General features: G+C 39.5%; 1 protein-coding gene across 12 annotated transcripts in view; it reads right to left on the reverse strand.

Annotated features, from left to right (window-relative positions):
• LOC110836723 (DNA polymerase alpha catalytic subunit-like) overlaps window positions 1-18,516 on the reverse strand; it is a 58,965-nt gene that overhangs the window by 14,066 nt on the left and 26,383 nt on the right. For 7 of the 12 annotated variants that reach the window (XM_087341494.1, XM_087341495.1, XM_087341492.1 and 4 more), the window contains one exon: window positions 17,418-18,460. In XM_087341494.1, coding sequence (XP_087197620.1) covers window positions 18,352-18,460 — 109 coding nt within the window. In that variant the 3' untranslated portion in view covers window positions 17,418-18,351. Of the gene's footprint in view, window positions 1-3,035; window positions 4,001-4,781; window positions 5,214-7,551; window positions 7,710-8,693; window positions 8,860-9,113; window positions 9,262-11,081; window positions 11,201-17,417; window positions 18,461-18,516 lie in introns of those variants that run through there. The other 5 variants (XM_087341501.1, XM_087341499.1, XM_087341500.1 and 2 more) reach the window with 4 other exon arrangements.

An 18,516-nucleotide genomic window follows, 5' to 3' on the forward strand; every position in this document is an offset into this window, starting at 1 on the left:
TCTCAAAGGGAATGGTTAGGTTGGTCGTGCCGAAATCTCACCTGAAATGTTGCTCGTCTACAGAGACCGTCTAGTTATGATTGTACACAAAATTTCAGCTGCTGATGCGAAAAAATTACTCAAAGTTGGTACGTATATTTAAAATTCGCTCCGCCGCGCATGCGCGAGACATCAGCGCGCCATCGAACCGGCACATTGCAACGGAGCTCGAGGAGAAAGGTTGAAGGCAGGTCTGTTTTGACGTGTCTATTCGTATACCCAACCGAGGACTGAGCCCTGGGATGATTGTTCCTTTTATTTCTATGATTATTTACCATTAAGACACCGTATCGAAAAGTTAGTATGGCTCGATTAACGAAATTAACCTCAAAACAATTTAAATCTCTATGCAATTAAATATCTTTAAAAAAATTATAACCCCCCCCCCCCCCCCCCATGTTGCCTGTTTCCCTGACTGACCACTTGACAAATGACAGTCGGTCTGGATAATCACAACTTCCGCGACGTAAAATCAAGCAACGCGGTTGTTCTCAACCAGATAGAACAAGGAATAAGCAACTTTTTCTTCCTTAACACACAGATTACAAGTGAGGCCCCCCCCCCCCACGCCCCGCACTCCAGGAGTGACCTACTTACCGCACGTGCATTCACTGCAGAGCCAAGAATAGCTCAGGGCCATTGACAGCGTTGCAAATGTTTCGTTTTGCTACGTCAGTCAAACCTCGAAACTCGACTACAAACTTCACTGTACTGGGCTGCTAGACGGTTATTATCATGACATTTATAGTTTTTAACGTTTATAAAATCACGCTATACACTCGACAGAAACTGTAACGCTGGTGTGTAACTTATTCAAACGCCGATAACTCGACACCTACGTAAGATAGAGAAAATAAACCTATAAGTAAATTAAGGGCTTTTTCTACATGATGTTTACTTTATTCTATAAATTGTTGAAATAATTACCCAAAACACGTAATAACTATACCCTCGTTCCTTAAATTCAACCGCTTGCCACGTCTAAAGCGTAAGAGTTAGATCTGGACATATTGCGAGTGAAATACGTAAATAAACACGAGCTTTTCAAATTTGCAAACAGATTTCAGCTAACTCTCACGGTTTAGGAGTTTTGGCCCATTTATTTCGTGACAAAGAACGGTTCTAGTGAGTGCGTTGGCAACACTTAGATCAGCTGTCGGCGGATGACGTCACGTATAGATACGATGTAAAGGTATACATTAGAATTTTATTTCAGTACAAATATACCTTATACAGTTAAACGTTCTTCAACGTTAAATAGGGAACCGTGGTTCCACTTTCAATTTTTTATAATGCTCACGTGCCAGTCTGCCCTCTCTTAACTGACGGTATAAAATCATTGCAAATATTGGTATTAAAATATTTGTAATACGTTACACGCAACAATTACTGAAAGATTACTCGTGTTACAGCCGCATGAAATGTGTTTCGAAAACTTCGTTAATGACTCTGTGGAAAGAAAACTACTGAGTAATATCAGACCGTGTTTGTATCAGCAGCTTAAAGTAAACTTTTAGTACACTTCAGTAGCGTTTCAACATATCTTGCTGTCCTTCTGCTAGGGGGAGTTATTCTGAATAGTCACGAACAAAATTTAAGACAGCCATTTTTGTACCTTCATTGTAGTAAAATTGGTCTGCCATAAGAATCAGACCTTTGCCCTTCGTTTAAAATCACTGAATTTGATTTCAAAACACATAGGTAATTGCAAATTACTCTCATAATATACGAAAAATATAATGCGTTTGGCTCTCTGGCTTTTATTTTGATAGTCTTGGTGTGCACGACACAAGGCGAATTAACACACATCACATTCTACTTAAAAATAAGTTCCTACCTTTGTTTTGCATTCTGCTCCAATGTCACTGGTTAACAGGTTTACTAGAAAAGTGGGTCCAGCTTACAGCCACAAATACACACGCTTAATTCTATTATTAAGTAACTGCACATAATATCAAACATTCGGGTAATAGAAGTATTGCCATCACACGTGTCTATCCACCAACAAGCGTATCACACAAAAACTTATTCCAAGGCGAGAGCACTTTATAGGTCGTGGTACGTACGTACGTACAACCTGACCTTGCGTTCTCTACTAACAGCCAACAACAAATCTGCAACCACTTCGTTCTCTCTAGCAGTGCATGATGGGTAATCGCGTGGTTCTTCGAGTTGCCATACCACGGCATAGTTGGCGCTAGCGTACGGTGAAACTAAATTAAGACGTGTTTGCTATTCGTCTTAGGTCACGTATTTCACCTGCAGGGGAGCTGTATGGAAATCCTAACATATTCCTTGTGAAAGTGTCCTAAATGCACCAGTTTCGGAAATTAATGACGAGGAATCTTTCTCCAAAGGGTACAAATTGGGTTGGTTTATCTTCAATCTGTATGTTACTAAACATAGGGGCGATATCGTTACATTAACAACTTCAACGTTCATATTTCTGCTCTCTGACATTCGCTGTTGTGGGCTTGTTGCCCATTTCAGAGCCCTTTTTTTGGAAAGGACACCCCCTCCAGAACCATCAGCCTGCCACCACTGGCTGGATGAGAAAGAATTAACAGCAAAGTCCTCACACCTGTGCTGACATGGGGACTTCCACCACGACTTGATCTCATAAAATAATTCAGAGGGGTTACTCTACCAGAAATCACCTTACAATTACAAACCTGATGAAAAAGTGACTTGCCATGCGAATAACTGCCCATCGTCCCCCACTATGTACCACGCACGTGGAGATATGGCTACACGGCTTCGAGAGAAAAAGAAATATTTCCATATGATGTCAGAGCATAGTGAATTTTAGTTAAGTCATAATGGCAAAGTTGTGAATGGGGTATGATTCCATTTCTTTCTTAACCTCCGCAATGGAATTGGGCCAAGTCACCATTTTGATACTTTACCCCTGTGAGGAGAGTTAACGGAACCCAATGGAGAGGAGACTGGTAGGCTCCGTAGCACATCTGGACACGACAATAAAGTGAAAACTCAACTCTCAAGTCGGTCGCTTTACTGACTAAACAAACTCAAATATGAACAAAAAATAAACTGACATGTTGTCTAAAATGAAGAAATTCTGATAATACCAAAATATTTTCACAAATATGACTGAATCTTAGAATCTGTTGGTTGAAACATCGCTTGTCGGATGGCTGCTACCTGTCGCACAGCTTACAAATGAAATCTTTCCAATGTTTGGTTCGTGGTCTCCTGAATATGCATCTTCTACTTCATTTTCCACGACGCTGTTCATCAGAGAAGACCTTAACTTTCGCCTGACACTTGGGGTCCTGCATCATGACAATTGCCCTGCTGTCCGAACACCTTCGGCCACAAAACTAATACTGAAATTGGACCATCCGCCAGATTTGGCCCACTGCGACTTCTGGCTACTCCTGAAACCGAAGACCACTTTGAAGTGCCACGGATTTTCAGACAATGCCAACATTCAGGGTGACCATCCTGAAGAGAATTCAAGAAATATGAGTTCCGCAAATGCTTCGAGAAGAGGAAACGCTGATTCGCGAAGCGTGCTGACGTGATGTGCGAGATGACAACTCAAAGGTGAGAGCAACCATTAGTGTGCAAGTAATCAAATAGTTTTTTATGGGGACATTCTGGGACCTCAGCTGTCACGTCTCGTACGACAGGCAGCAACATGTGATAAAACTACCGGCATGTTACGTATTTCAGACGGTGTTGAAGGTTTAAAATGGATTCTACGAGAAAAGTGCTTGAAAGACTGTACAATCGCCTTTTGACGATGAACGTAGCTGGCACACTTGCAATACAGAGGAGGTAAGAGCTGCACAACACTGAAAGACTCGAGGATATCTGCTGGATTATTGGCATCGATGACAGTCGCTTTGCTTGCGGCATGGATGCTAGTGCATATCCACACTAAACTGGACAGCTGTATCTCTAGCTCCTGGCTTTCTCGACACAGATTCTCTCCTTTCTGGAAAAAGACACCATTTTCTGAATGGGAGAGAACATAATGGAAACATGGTTGAGTTACCTGCGCAATTAACAGGTGTTTTCGGCTATTCTAACACTTCTAAAAATTGCAATAATCCCGGTAATTCTTGAAATATATCACCACTAAAGGAAATCCTATGTTCACCTTTTTGATATTTTGCCCACAACTCACCAATGTGTTATTGCGCTGTGTAGTCTGGTCGATGTTAACCAACGTTTCAGAGGTCATACTGCCTCCGTCATCAGGGCGATGAATATGCGAATAGGGTGTGAGGAGCTGGATTTATACGCTGGGAAGTGAAAGGTGTAGCCTGCCCCGAGCCAATGGGAGCAGGCATGGGAGTGGACCAATGGTAGCACGTGGGCGAGAGTGGGAGAGGGAGAGAAAGTAGAGAGAGAAAGGTGAGTTTGGTTGTATGGATAAGGGCCCTGAGAAGGGCCCAGAAGACGGATATCTTCATACTCACCGCTGTGAGAACCTCAAGTCTTACACCAATACCATATTTACACAAACACTTCACACAGATTTTTTTTTAATCACTTTACTAGGCATCTGAACTCGGCTCAGTCCAGTATGGCTTGGTTTATGCAAAAGGATGGCAAAGCAGGTTTTCTCTGTTTGAAAACACTTCTGCGGAGTCTTACAGTCAATCCTGTTATGATGTACTGTGGATTAGGTTAGGTTAGGTTAGGTGAAAATAATAGCTTACACTCAAGGATCTTAAGTAAGCTAACTCAAAATCATAAGAAAGTTGTACTCGTAACAAAAAAACAGCTTCAGTTTATTGAAAAACTTCAGAAGAGAGAATCAGCCAAAGATTATAGGGGTAGGGACTGAGTAATTACATCCATGAAGTGACCCTCTCAGAACTATTGCCTATGAAAATTACAACAAAACAGGATTATGGGAAAAACAGTGTTGAATGAATCCAGTGATGTCTTTTCCCCTTCATTAGCCCAGATAATTGGATGTTTACTGTATACTATCAAGTTAATAGTCATACGAAGCAGAATACCCTGAGTTCCTGATCCAGGTCGTCTACTTCACTGCCAGTTGCCTTCTCTGGAATTTCCCCTTCACCCTTTTCCATGCTCTCGGGTCGACTTGTAATATAGAACACGCTTGCTCCCACAAAATTGCCACCAACATGTGTACGGACTCCTTGCAGATTTACCCCAGCTGCACACCAAATCTGCCAGAAAAAATTATATCATCTCAGAATTAATAAACACGACATACAAACTATTTCCAAACTGCAGGAAATGCGACATACAAAGTACACTCAGAATTTTACACAGTGGGAACAAAATCATGACTCCCAAGTGACCAACTGATGTGAAAAGAAATAAACAGGAGACACTTATTCTAAAGTTTGTCGCGCTGTTTCAACACTCAGTAACTGCCTCCAAATCCTAAAAATTAGGTAAGATTAAATACGATGTTCCAGAAATAACTTACTTTAAAACATATAAGATATTGTAGGTGCATCATATTGTGATTTATTAAATAGTATTAAAAATATATTAAAATTGGCCGTCAATCACAATATAAGATAATTAAAAGATTAAAATATCATTTTACGTTCCGTATCGAGTACTCGATTTACATGTGGAACATTTACGACATGTTTCGGCTATATATAGCCGTCATCAGGTGTTATGTTATAAACTTTTTAACTGAATTACTGATAAAAAAAAATGAAAACTAAAAATCATTAAAAATCAGTAATTCAGTTAAAAAGTTTATAACATAACACCTGATGATGGCTATATATAGCCGAAACATGTCGTAAATGTTCCACATGTAAATCGAGTACTCGATACGGAACGTAAAATGATATTTTAATCTTTTAATTATCTTATATTGTGATTGACGGCCAATTTTAATATATTTTTAATACTATTTACTTTAAAACCATGAATTTATATCAAGTAGCTGATGAGACATTTGAGTTGTACTATATTAAACAAAAGGGGCCTGGGCATTTAAGAAAGTACTGCATCGTCGTGCCACGTCTCGTATTTTAACTTCCAAGCAGTGGCATTAATCAAGATATGAACAAGTAACAGACTGTAAGACTACAAAAAATGTGTGAAATGAATGATACAGTGGTATGGACACAGGTATAAACGTACAATACAGTACTTCTGAAAAAAGCGAGACCTTAAAAGATTAATTGACTAGACGGAGATAACATGTGTGGTCTGTGCAACCGAACTCGCAGATCCTGGAAATTCCAACCGTACGCTTGTAGCCGTCCGTCATCCTTAAGAACACGGGCTCTCACCTGTCTGTACCGTTCTCGTCTCTCAGTTGCACGGCGAGCGGCGAGCTTCTCTGCAGATCTGGTATCCGTAGATAATAAGACTTATATTTTCTCAAAGTACTCCACGGACGCAATAATTTAGTTACTTGGTCACCAACTTCGGGTTATAAAGAAGGGAGGTAATTTCTTTCCTAGCAAATGACGCTTCTCAAGGACTCCACTTCATTGAGTTTGTTATGGAGGTACGCAAAATCATAACAACCATTAACCTATTCGAAGACACTAGCACTTCTGGACATATGGAACAAACACTCCTACATCTTTGGTATGTTTTATTTTAGATTTACTTTTATTTTATTTTTATTTATATTTTATTGTTACTTTCTAACTATAATTTATATATTTTGCATTTTATTCTCTAAATTCTTTTATAAATTCTTTCAAATTCTTTAGTGTTTCTTTCAATCTTCTACTTACAGACCGATATGTACATCTAATAAAATTTAAGAAAAGACAACACCTTCGCCCAAAAATGGAAAAACAAACGTAATCAAAACATCACCAAATGGAATCATATTTGAGTTTTAAGTTTGTAGATATTTTACACCTGATGATGGTTTTATAAAAACCGAAACATGTTGTGTAAATGTTCCGAAATGTAAATCGATCAATCGATATGGAACATCAATGATATTTTATTATCTTAATTATAAGAAATTTTAAATATTGTGATAAGACGGATTAAAATAAATAATCATTAACCTGAAGTCCTGCATCCTGCACACTGTGTAAATGTTCAAAACTGAATTTTACTGTTCCTGTATATGAATAACATGATTCAGCTTAAGAAAGACAGGAGAATGGATATGAAGATTTGACAGTGCCACAGTTTGTATGGCACTTTCCTCCGCTGTCAAAATCACAGCAACTATGCCAGGTTATATGATTCTCAATATAAATGTAATCAGTCCTTTACAGACAGACAGAGGACTTCTAAATATACATATCTAGAATATGTAAGATACAAAGTGCTCCCAATCTGTTTTGCTGGGTTTTCGGACCTCGTCCGTCGTCTGACGTAAAAGTACACAGTGTTCTGGGAACTCATCTGTCCTCGTCTTCAGGTGTGGTGATAGGGACGGGCACATACTCTGTGGGGTCCGTCAGAATGAGCAAACCTCAATCACTAGACAAGGCCCCAAAAACTCAACAATCCAGATTGTATTACACCATTGTCAGAACCCTTCAGAATAGAAATGCTCACAGTTCGCCATCCATGAAGTCAAGACCACGTTTGCGATCATTTAGCGAGCGCTTCCTCGTGGTGGGCTCACAAGGTGCGTAGGTGCACTGTAGCGCACATTAACATAAGGCTGAAGTTTTCATTGAGGTCCTTCTGTTGCGCTGAACAAGTTGCTACAACTGAAAACAAACACAATTATCAGTCACTGTAAATTTTATTAACATTTGAAAAGAAAAATTCACTTTCACTTCTTCACAGACGTCGGCATCCCACAAACACTAAAAGATGCAAGACAGGCTTCAGGTTGTGTCAGTCCGAGGAACGTGCAATGCTGTACGTACTGACTGATGCCTGAAGCACAAAGAAATGCATGACTCACTTTTCAGAATCATAGGGAGGTGGAAAATGCAAACACACACACACACTAAAGTGCTTGAATTAGCGGTGGAGACAGAGCTCCATACATTCATAACTCTGGCAGCAATTGGAGGTGTCTGGTTCCGACTGCTTTGTATGCACACTAATTACTGCTTCCGAGATGCAATCTCTGTTTGGAGGAAGGGGAAACTTTATTAAAATACTGAATATTAAAACAAAGAAAAATGCTTAACAAATTTAACATAATTCTCTTTCAAAGAAAAATTAACAATTATTTATTTTAATCCGTCTTATCACAATATTTAAAATTTCTTATAATTAAGATAATAAAATATCATTGATGTTCTTGATGTGTAAATGTTCCGAAATGTAAATCGATCAATCGATATGGAACATCAATGATATTTTATTATCTTAATTATAAGAAATTTTAAATATTGTGATAAGACGGATGAAAATAAATAATTTTTAGAATATTCACAATATGACGCAATTACACTATCTTATGAAAGAAAAATTAGTTAAATGCAAATGATAACACACCAGAATACTGAATTTATCAAGTGTCAAGACATGCACATTTCCTGTCTCGCCCTCACACAAACAAACTTCTGAAATAAAATAATTATATGGTATATATGGAGCTCCAAAATAGACAAAACATGCAAAGGTGAAAACCTCAAATCTTATGTAAAAACCTTTAACTCTCAGCATATCCATAAGTCATCTAACCAAAAAAAAATAAGATTATCCTCCGCAGCACACAGAATATAAATCACACTTACAATTTCCATATGTGGTATCATTCAGACTGGCTCGAATCATCTCTGTCCAGCGAACGGCTTCCTGCATTTAAATTAATCGTTCCTTGTACTGGTTCCTTTCCGTTAACACTCGCGTCATTTCTACCCTCATGAAAAGCTTCCTCTGTGCCATTGGGACATCCTCCTGCTTGCAAGAGAAACAACATTTTTTTGATTCCCAGAGCAGTTTTTTTAGTATTTAGAACACATGAGTAAATTTAACACTTTGCTCCTCTTTGACAGAACATATTAAAATGGCACCGTACCTCTTATCATATAAAAAATCGGTCTAATCTCATTTAAAATTAAAATACTCAGTAATGAAACAAAACTGATGGCGCCACGAAGCAGAGATTTGAAAGGAACAGGCAAAGTGCTTCTAAAAAAGAACAACACACATACTTCGTCATCAGATTTGGAAGCCTCAGCTGTGTGTTCTGCTTCTTCACGCACTCTTTCCAGTTCCTCCTCCAGCTCCTGGATTCGTTGTCCCAGCCGGCCCCTTACAGCGTACTGCGACTTGAATTCCTTCCGCAGAATTTCCTGTTCACTGCAATAGCAGAAGTTCCGTTTCATTTGTGTCAAATAAAATCCTAACACATGAATAATATACATACAGGTCAGAAAGAGAGAATCACTTACAACAGTAAATGACCAGGTGTTTGCTCCAGAAGTGATCTTTATAACAAATTAACTAATTCTCTGTTAACACAACCTGAAATTGCAACATTGATAATAACAAAGCTTATCTCTAGGCATGATCCTGAACCAATTCCATTTGCCTAACACTGCCGTAACCTATTTCCTTAGGATCTAAAGAGCAGCTTTAAACAATGAAGATTTCCGTCTTCTGGGTTGTTGCGCTGTGTAGTCTGGTCGATGTTTACCAACGTTTCAGAGGTCATACTGCCTCCATCATCAGGGCGATGAGTATGAAGATTTCTGTCTTCTGGGGTGTTGCGCTGTGTAGTCTGGTCGATGTTAACCAACGTTTCAGAGGTCATACTGCCTCCATCATCAGGGCGATGAGTATGAAGATGTCTGTCTTCTGGGTTGTTGCGCTGTGTAGTCTGGTCGATGTTTACCAACGTTTCAGAGGTCATACTGCCTCCATCATCAGGGCGATGAGTATGAAGATTTCTGTCTTCTGGGGTGTTGCGCTGTGTAGTCTGGTCGATGTTAACCAACGTTTCAGAGGTCATACTGCCTCCATCATCAGGGCGATGAGTATGAAGATGTCTGTCTTCTGGGTTGTTGCGCCGTGTAGTCTGGTAGATGTTTACCAACGTTTCAGAGGTCATACTGCCTCCGTCATCAGGGCGATGAGTATGAAGATTTCTGTCTTCTGGGTTGTTGTGCTGTGTAGTCTGGTCGATGTTAACCAACGTTTCAGAGGTCATACTGCCTCCGTCATCAGGGCGATGAGTATGAAGATTTCTGGGTTGTTGCGCTGTGTAGTCTGGCCGATGTTAACCAACATTTCACAGGTCACACTGCCTCCATCATCAGGGCGATGAGTATGATTATTTCTGTTTTCTGGGTTGTTGCGCTGTGTACTCTGGTCGATGTTAACCAACGTTTCAGAGGTCATACTGCCTCCGTCATCAGGGCGATGAGTATGAAGATTTCTGTCTTCTGGGTTGTTGCGCTGTGTAGTCTGGTCGATGTTTACCAACGTTTCAGAGGTCATACTGCCTCCGTCATCAGGGCGATGAGTATGAAGATTGCATTGCTGAATATGGAATGTATTTATAATAATATGCAATGAAAAATTTAATTAATTGAAGATAAGCGTGTTTTTTAAACCATTCCAGAAAATTTTGGGACACACTGTGTATATCATCATTCAAACATAAATATTTTGTCATCAGACAAACTAGAAATAAATTTTGATTTTAAAAGCATTCAGGCCACCACAGCAAACAATTAACCCTTCTACTGTCAGGCTTAGTGTTATAGCTTATGTACAATTGATCAACCTTTTACACAAGAAGAAGTTGTAAAAAAAATCTGTCAATTGATTCCAAATGTATGAAGGCGCAATGGCCAACAAGATGCAACAGTATCATAAAATAAGAAAAACAACAAAACCAGATAGAACACATGCTAATAAAATCCTCTGAGGTCATCAGGTGCGTAAAATGGTTAGAAGTCTCCGACATTTCGCAGACCACCTGTCCTCATTTATTAACGACTGCTGCTGTGAAAGCTACGCATTTTATATAAAACACGTGTATTCTCATGCCAACTAGCGACATATGTGACCTACAACCAGTAGAAAACCAGCTTCTAGGAATGCAACTGCGACAGACAGAGAAAAGTTAAATGTAATTCCTGATTTAAATTTCTAAGTAATTCCAGTACACTCACTTTTTTTGTTTCGCTTCTGCCAATTGGTGAAACAACGGTTGTCATCAGAGCTTCTACATCTTCCAGCCCTGGTGTAGACTCCTTTGTATCAGGGCTGAATCCATCAACCCAACCGCCTCCTACACAAACACATATCAATTATTACGAAACAAAATCCAAATACAGAAAACTCCACCTGACACACTTCCTCATCTTAAATGTTAAAATAGTTTGAATCTAAAACTGTCCCACATCATATCATTCCATTTAAAATGCTTGTTGTGGATGCACGTTACCAAACAGAAGTGCCTTTAAGTGTTTCCTCATTTTTGTGTACTAAATAAAAACTTTCAATTTGTTACTCGTTTTCTAACATCTGAAACAGCGTTAGTTCATATGTACCACTTAGCCATCTTGTACAACTTTCTTCTATAAAATACAGACACTTAAAGCGTTCTAAAACGAGGTGGCTGGGAAAATATATGGACCTAAGGAGATCTAAGGGGGCAATTTAGGACAATGCATGAGCAAGAACGTCGTGATTTATAGGACCGTAAGTCACCTAGAAGTGTTAAGATAGTGGAATGAGGGCGACGATGGAGGCAGTAAGCACCTATGAAACGTCCGTCGATTTCTGCAAGAATACAGTCACCTTCGAACATTTTATAAACTGTAAATGGCACAAAAATGAACAGTTGCATTAATAGTGAAATAATTACACTCACAAGATTTTGATAAAAATGATCCTAACTCTTCATTCTCCCCCCTCCCAAACTTGTGCCCCTTTTTTCTATTTTCGAACTCTACACTCGAGGGTTCACTGTGATGCTGATTTTGCTGACTTCTCCCATCGATACATGCCCAAATCATTTGGTTTTCACAACGTGCGATACCATAATAGCTACAAAAAATAATTTCCCACACACACGCAAGGATTTTAAATTTGAAAATGGTTTTCACTGTGCCCTTTGTGTTTGGTCCTCTGATAAACATAAAATAATTTTTATGATCTCAGCAGCGTATCTGGTATACATGAGATCGGTTGCCCCATGACGTCATAAGATTTCAGTGGAACACTGAGCTATTTAGCGAGTGTATAATTGAAATTTATTTAGTGAAAGAATGGCCTAAGCTGCATGACAACTGAATGAACTGCGATGAAGCAAGTTGGTGGGGGGTGGCTCTAAAACGCACTTCGATAATAGAATCTGAGAGGAATTCAGCGTTGCAATTATCATTGCATTACAAAACTCTAAATAGTAATTGTTCTCTTACTAAGTTGGCAACCAGCAGGTTGTTCTTATGTTTCTTGCCTTAGTTTGGGTTTAATCTCTAACTTTCTTGTACTCAAAAGTCTCTTAATATCAGTTTGGATTATTTATTGATTATCTACCGACTGGTCACGCTGGGAAATGACTCAGGCGTTACGATAAAGTGATTATGAACATAAAACGTGTTTTAATTGTTTAAAGCTCGAATATCATATGAATTAATATATAAAAATGCACTTTAAACGTAAAAAAATCGTAATGTTTCCGCATTAAAATAATCAACTTGTTATTCCGTTTTAGGGGAAAAATTGCTGTTAATCTTACGAAATCAATAAATAAACTCTGTGGGAAAAATGCAGAATTATTGATTGTTAAAGTGGGTTGGGATCGCGTGGCAGAGGGCAACTCTTCTTACCGAGGTCAGTATTTCTGAGCAAATCATCTCAAATCGTATTCCAAACCCTCTTCTTAAAACATTGGACCACACGCTTTATATAACCATTCACATCCTAACGACGAAAATCATTTCAATCCGAAAGGTAATTATATGTACCGGCTCATTTAAAAGTCAGTAACTCTTGTATTTTGAGTTCGTGGTTTCGTGTGATTCTCAGTGCAAACATCGATCATTTCCTTAAACAGCGTTAACCGGTCGATCTTCGCAATGGTGAGGTGTTGTGTTTTCTTCGCGGTACGGGCTGGATTCTTAAATGTTACGTAGATTAGTTTCGGCTTCAAAGGTTTAAATATTATAAATCACAATGAGACTTTAATAGTATACGGTATGTCTACTTTTATTAGAAAGGCTATTGCTACTTCTTAAACATGTAAAAGGGATGAACACGTGCGTTCGACGTACGGTAGAAATAAAGGCTTGGTATTCGGAGGGGCGGGAGGGGTAGAAGACATGGAAGTATGTACTACCCATACTAAAAACATCATGTTCCAGCGGCAGTACTTCGAAGCTCGTTGTCTCAATTCGTGTTTCGGTAATGTCTAGTACATTCGTTTGTCTTCCTTCCACCCGCAAGTGAGTGACGTAGGCGAAACGCACGGTTTTATCACGACTACCGTGATATAGCAACTGTGTTATGAGTTATCAGCAGAAGACCCGCATTTCGTCTCAAAGTAATTTTTCTAACATCGTTTGTCATTTGTAATGGAAGATCACACACGGAGTGCCCGAGGAATGGTAAAGCCTGAAGGAAAGTAACCTCTCGGAAGACGTACGAGTTTGTTGTTCATTAAACGATGCTGTGAGCAGCGTAGAATTTACAGCGTCGAATAATTGGACGATCAAGAATGAACTAATTCAAAAGGATATGTAGAAATCGGCCATGGCTTGATTTGAAATATTCCGGTAACGAACTGAAAGGACTGAGTTAACATCAAAAGCTTCAAGGTTTAGATTTGAACCAGGGACTTTTCGAACACGAAGTGGGAGTGCCAATTACTTGGCTAAAACGTTCAGTACCTAAGCTTTGATAAGAAGATAATATTAAAATGTATCTTTAGACTCGTGATAGTGACATGTGGCGGGCTCTTGTGAACACGGCAAGTAACCTCCTCTTTCCGTGAATGAAGTGAAGTATTCAGATCAGTTGGGCGTAAGTGTTGTCGGTTCAAAAATGGATTCTCCACCACCGCGAAGTTGGTAATTCTGTTAATTTCTGTGGCACACGGGAGACACATCACGATCACCAAACGTGGGAATAATTCTACGGACCGATGATTATTTTTCTGGCGTAGGAAAATTTGCTCGTTTGATGGAAAACAGGTTGTTACTGCTGATGATTCCAAGGCCGAAATGGCTTTTATAAAAACATATTCTGTCTTGGAAATCAGGCATTACACTGGAAATGTGGAAGAAATGAATAGGGCAATCTAGACAACGTTCTTCTATAAACTGTCCAGCACTGAAGATCTTTTACGAGCCTCGTTCGAAAGCTACAGAATTTTGGTGTTGGTACCAAACGGCACATTGCCTGCTTAAGCAATGAAAGTATCCAAGATTTAGGGTTTTTGACTGACGCAAAAGAAAAGTCTATCAAAGTATGTTCATGTCTGTACATGACATCAAAGTGAAAGTCGTGTACAGTAGCGAGTATCACAGACAGGAGTTGTTGGATTAAGTGTAATCAAAGCTGTTACTTCAGGTCATCACTTTTAATGACTGTCGTATTAGTACCTTGGAAACTTGAATGTCGAAACAGGAGGTTCTATGGAAGAGGGCTCAAAGCAACAGAACGCTAACGAGAAGCTGATAAAGACTGACTCAGAGATGGAGGATGAATCAGAAAGTATTGTAATTATTGACATTAAATTTATGCGAGATATAAACTGACATATTAAGAAATACGTGGCGATGACTTCGTAGTTCGAGTAACATTTTAACTAGAACTTCAGTGACGTATCACTCGATAGAGATGGATATGACTTGAAATCCGGGGATTTTATCACAGCATTCACAAGAGCCCGCCCCCAGGCTCTGTCATTAAGTCAGATTAATCCAGTTCGCCCCGTGTCTCCTTAGTACTCTTAAGATCCATATTAATGTTATCCTTCCGTCTATGCTCAGCTCTTCCAAAAGACGTCTAACCTTCAAGCCCGTAACAACAATTGTGTACAGCTTTCGTTTTTGTTTGAAGTGACCAGAGAGATATTAAATGCAAAGAAACGAGGAAGAATCTCGCGTCGTGGCGCCAGTCCGGACAGCAGAGACGCCGTGGGGCCGTCTTCATGTTCTGTTCGGCGACCGGATTCAGATATTGAAGACGATATCAACTGATTCGTGCCTTCTCTGATTGTACGCCGTCATGCGATGGAACACGGTCTGTCATTAACATGTCATGTCATGTCATACGCCTGCCCAATAGGCATCGATGTGTATACGGGCAGTGTTTTCCCTGTCCATAGGGTTTCCTTGCCTGCTCCGTGACGTAGAGGTTGAGTAGGTCCGGGTATCAAGTATCAGCTGTCACAGTCGCACGAGAAGCGACCAACCAGCGACGTATACAACTACAAGGTGACCAGAAAGTCACGCAGTAGCGGTATTTCAGTATACAGACAACTCCAAGACGTTGTTAGTTAAGTGTATCTTGCATTCCTGAGCTTATCGTATATGTTAGCAGTCATTTTAAAGCATTAAAACCACATACTAATTATCATATAAAAATTTTCTGATAATTATTGTAATAAATACATTTTTTAAAAGTTTATTTATTTAAATCTTACAATTAAGTTTGGCATTTTGTTTTATAAGGAACTGTATCTATTGGCGACTTTGAGAAAATTTGAATTAACCCTTTGAAGCCGAAGATCGTCTGAATATTATGTATGAATCCAGACCGTACCGCGAAGAAAACACTTCACTTAACCATTAGAAGTCGAATCAGGCGGTACCACATAAGATTTAACAAAAGAACATCCCGGTCAAAGCCTTAATTGTGACGTTCGTAAATCGAAAGTTCGTAGACAGAGAGAGTTGCCTGAATTTCGATTCCATTCGATTAGTAAACTGAAAATATCGCTGAGAGTAAAACAAAAGCCAACGCAGGTCGCGTCATGTAACCTGCTCGCACTAGTTCGTCAGTTGTCTTCAAACAATCGAAGTTCGAAGGGCGTCTTTTTTTACGAGCGTAAAGAGTGTTCATTATCGAACTCTATCTGGCATCTCGATCTTAATTGTCAGAACGAGTTTAGGGATGTTTTTTTATCGATTGTCCTGTACGAAACAAATGAACAGCGTCTGGTCTGGTGAACCATTTCCGTGACTGAAGAAACTCTTCGCCGTATTGCATCAAATACGTGGAAGAGGTTAACTCAACGAGGTGGACATTTCCAGCACTAAATATGACAATGGTTTTTGTTTTGTGGTTTCATTGTAATTTGTTTTTTTTGAAAAACAGAACTTATGTCAGTTCTGGGTTGCGTACGCTCTGACATCCATATTATTGTTATATGTGGCAATCCGACTCGTGTTACTGGTTTTAACTAATGCGACAAGATCTGCGAAATGATGTACGCGTTTCTCACAAAATAAGTTTTAAAATGTGACGCTAGAGGCAGTCCGGGCGTCAGCTGTAATCCAATTTCCTCGGTGCCTGTTCGCTGTTTGCGAGTTGTATTGGATTCTGATCTTACTACACAAGCGAGCATTGACGTACGTAGTACGTCATATAGCTTGATGTTCCTGCTTTCACTTTTAGACTCTCTCAACGGAGAGAAAGAAGCATTTTGAACCCGGTTATAGTTTTCCGAAACATAAGCTCGTTCTGCTACGGTTTCACGTAGCATTGATACCCCTGCAAATTACGCAACTATACTTGCAGTCAAATATGATGGTGGATTTGTGCGCATTAAAATTGTTAACCTCTTAAACTTAATTTTTACTTCACGTTTTCATACAATATTTGTTATTAAGTAACTCCATATAGTACAGTCTTCGTTGTAAGCTGATAGTCGCTCAGCCAGCCAGAAAATGTTCATTTTTATGGGAAGTGAAGAATTGTCACTGTCTTCACAAAACCACAATTTGACCTGTCCCCCGCACACAAAGAATTTCCTTAAGACCCACTTTAATATTATCCTACCAGCTCCACCTGAATCTGTCGTGTTGTGGAACAAAGTAGGTGCATTACAGCAAGGAACGGAACATATGACCTCGTGTGCGTAGTGCCGATTGAAATATAACAAATTTTAATTGCATTATAAAATAAGGATAATTAGCTGGGCGGGTCATATGGCACGCGTAGGAAAGATGAGAAATGCTTACCTTGAGGGAACAAAACACTCGAAAGACGTTGGTGTGGAAGGGAAAATATAATATTAAAACGAACTTTATAGAAGCATTGTTCTCAGGTTATTTTGGGGTGGCGAGTTACTTTAAAAAGAGCAATAATATTGTTGTTTTTCCATTAAAGGATGTTACATTTCGAATAAACCGATCGACTATCAGCTTCTCATGAGAGCTTCGCTCCATGTCGTTTGACAGTGGGCAGTGTTATCGGAAGTCGGCACGCAGCTGTTTTAAGAAAAGTGACGCAGGGAAGGTTAGGTTGAATTATTCATCTCCCATAGGCGTACGTCTCGTTTCAGCATTTAATGGTGTGATTAAAAATGCACAGTATGTCATGGCCTTTCGCTTAAATTTACCGTATATATATATATATATATATAAAGAAATTTTTTAAAACGAAATCTAATAAACGAACAGCTTCTTATTTTAAGTACAGTGAACATTTTTAACAAAAAAATAAGCATATAATTTGGGGGAAAAGTCTTAGGTACACACATGACCCTCCCCCTTCCATCTCTTCATAAGAGCTCATTCAGGGCCACAAAATATTTTATATATATATATATATATATATATATATATATATATATATCACCAGTATTATCAGCACATATAGGAAAGATTGGTATGAACACGTGACCAGAATGCCTCCACACAGACTACTGCTCTATGAACCATCAGGAAGAAGGAACGTGAGATGACCAAATAAACGGAAGGACCAGCTATTATTAACCCAAGCTCTTTTCCAGAGCATAGGCCTTTGTTTTTTGATATGTGTGCATCGATAGCCACGGTGGTCTAGCGGTTAGAACGCTGGCCTTGTAATCCTGGGGTCTCGGGTTCGAATTTATAACTTGTGTTGGGCAACGCCGTGGCCTAGGCAACACGGAGATTTCCTCCGTGGCATCCCAACAATTACTCCATTTACACACAGAAGAAGGCAATGGCAAACCACTTCTGGATCATCTGCCAAGAACGTATATGAACAGGTCCCAGTCCGAGAAAAGGATGGAAGGATCCTGTTCATATGGACCTGTCGTCAGACAGAACACTAAATAATAATAAGATGAGGTGGTCTAGCGGTTAGAACGCTGGCCTCGTAATCCTGGGGGGGTCTCGGGTTCGATTCCCGGCGGTGCCCGAATTTGTAACTTGTGTTGGGCAAGGCCGTGGTCTAGGCAACACGGAGTTTTCCTCCGTGGCATCCCAACAATTACTCCATTCACACACAGAAGAAGGCAATGGCAAACCACTTCTGGATCATCTGCCAAGAACGTATATGAACAGGTCCCAGTCCGAGAAAAGGATGGAAGGATCCTGTTCGTATGGACCTGTCGTCAGACAGAACACTAAATAAATAAAAAAAAAAAATGTGTGCATCTTTGAG

Source organism: Zootermopsis nevadensis, unplaced genomic scaffold (genome assembly GCF_977971745.1).
Source record: "Zootermopsis nevadensis isolate Lab colony 2312 unplaced genomic scaffold, Znev_1.0 Znev_ptg000077l, whole genome shotgun sequence".
NCBI lineage: Eukaryota > Metazoa > Arthropoda > Insecta > Blattodea > Termopsidae > Zootermopsis > Zootermopsis nevadensis.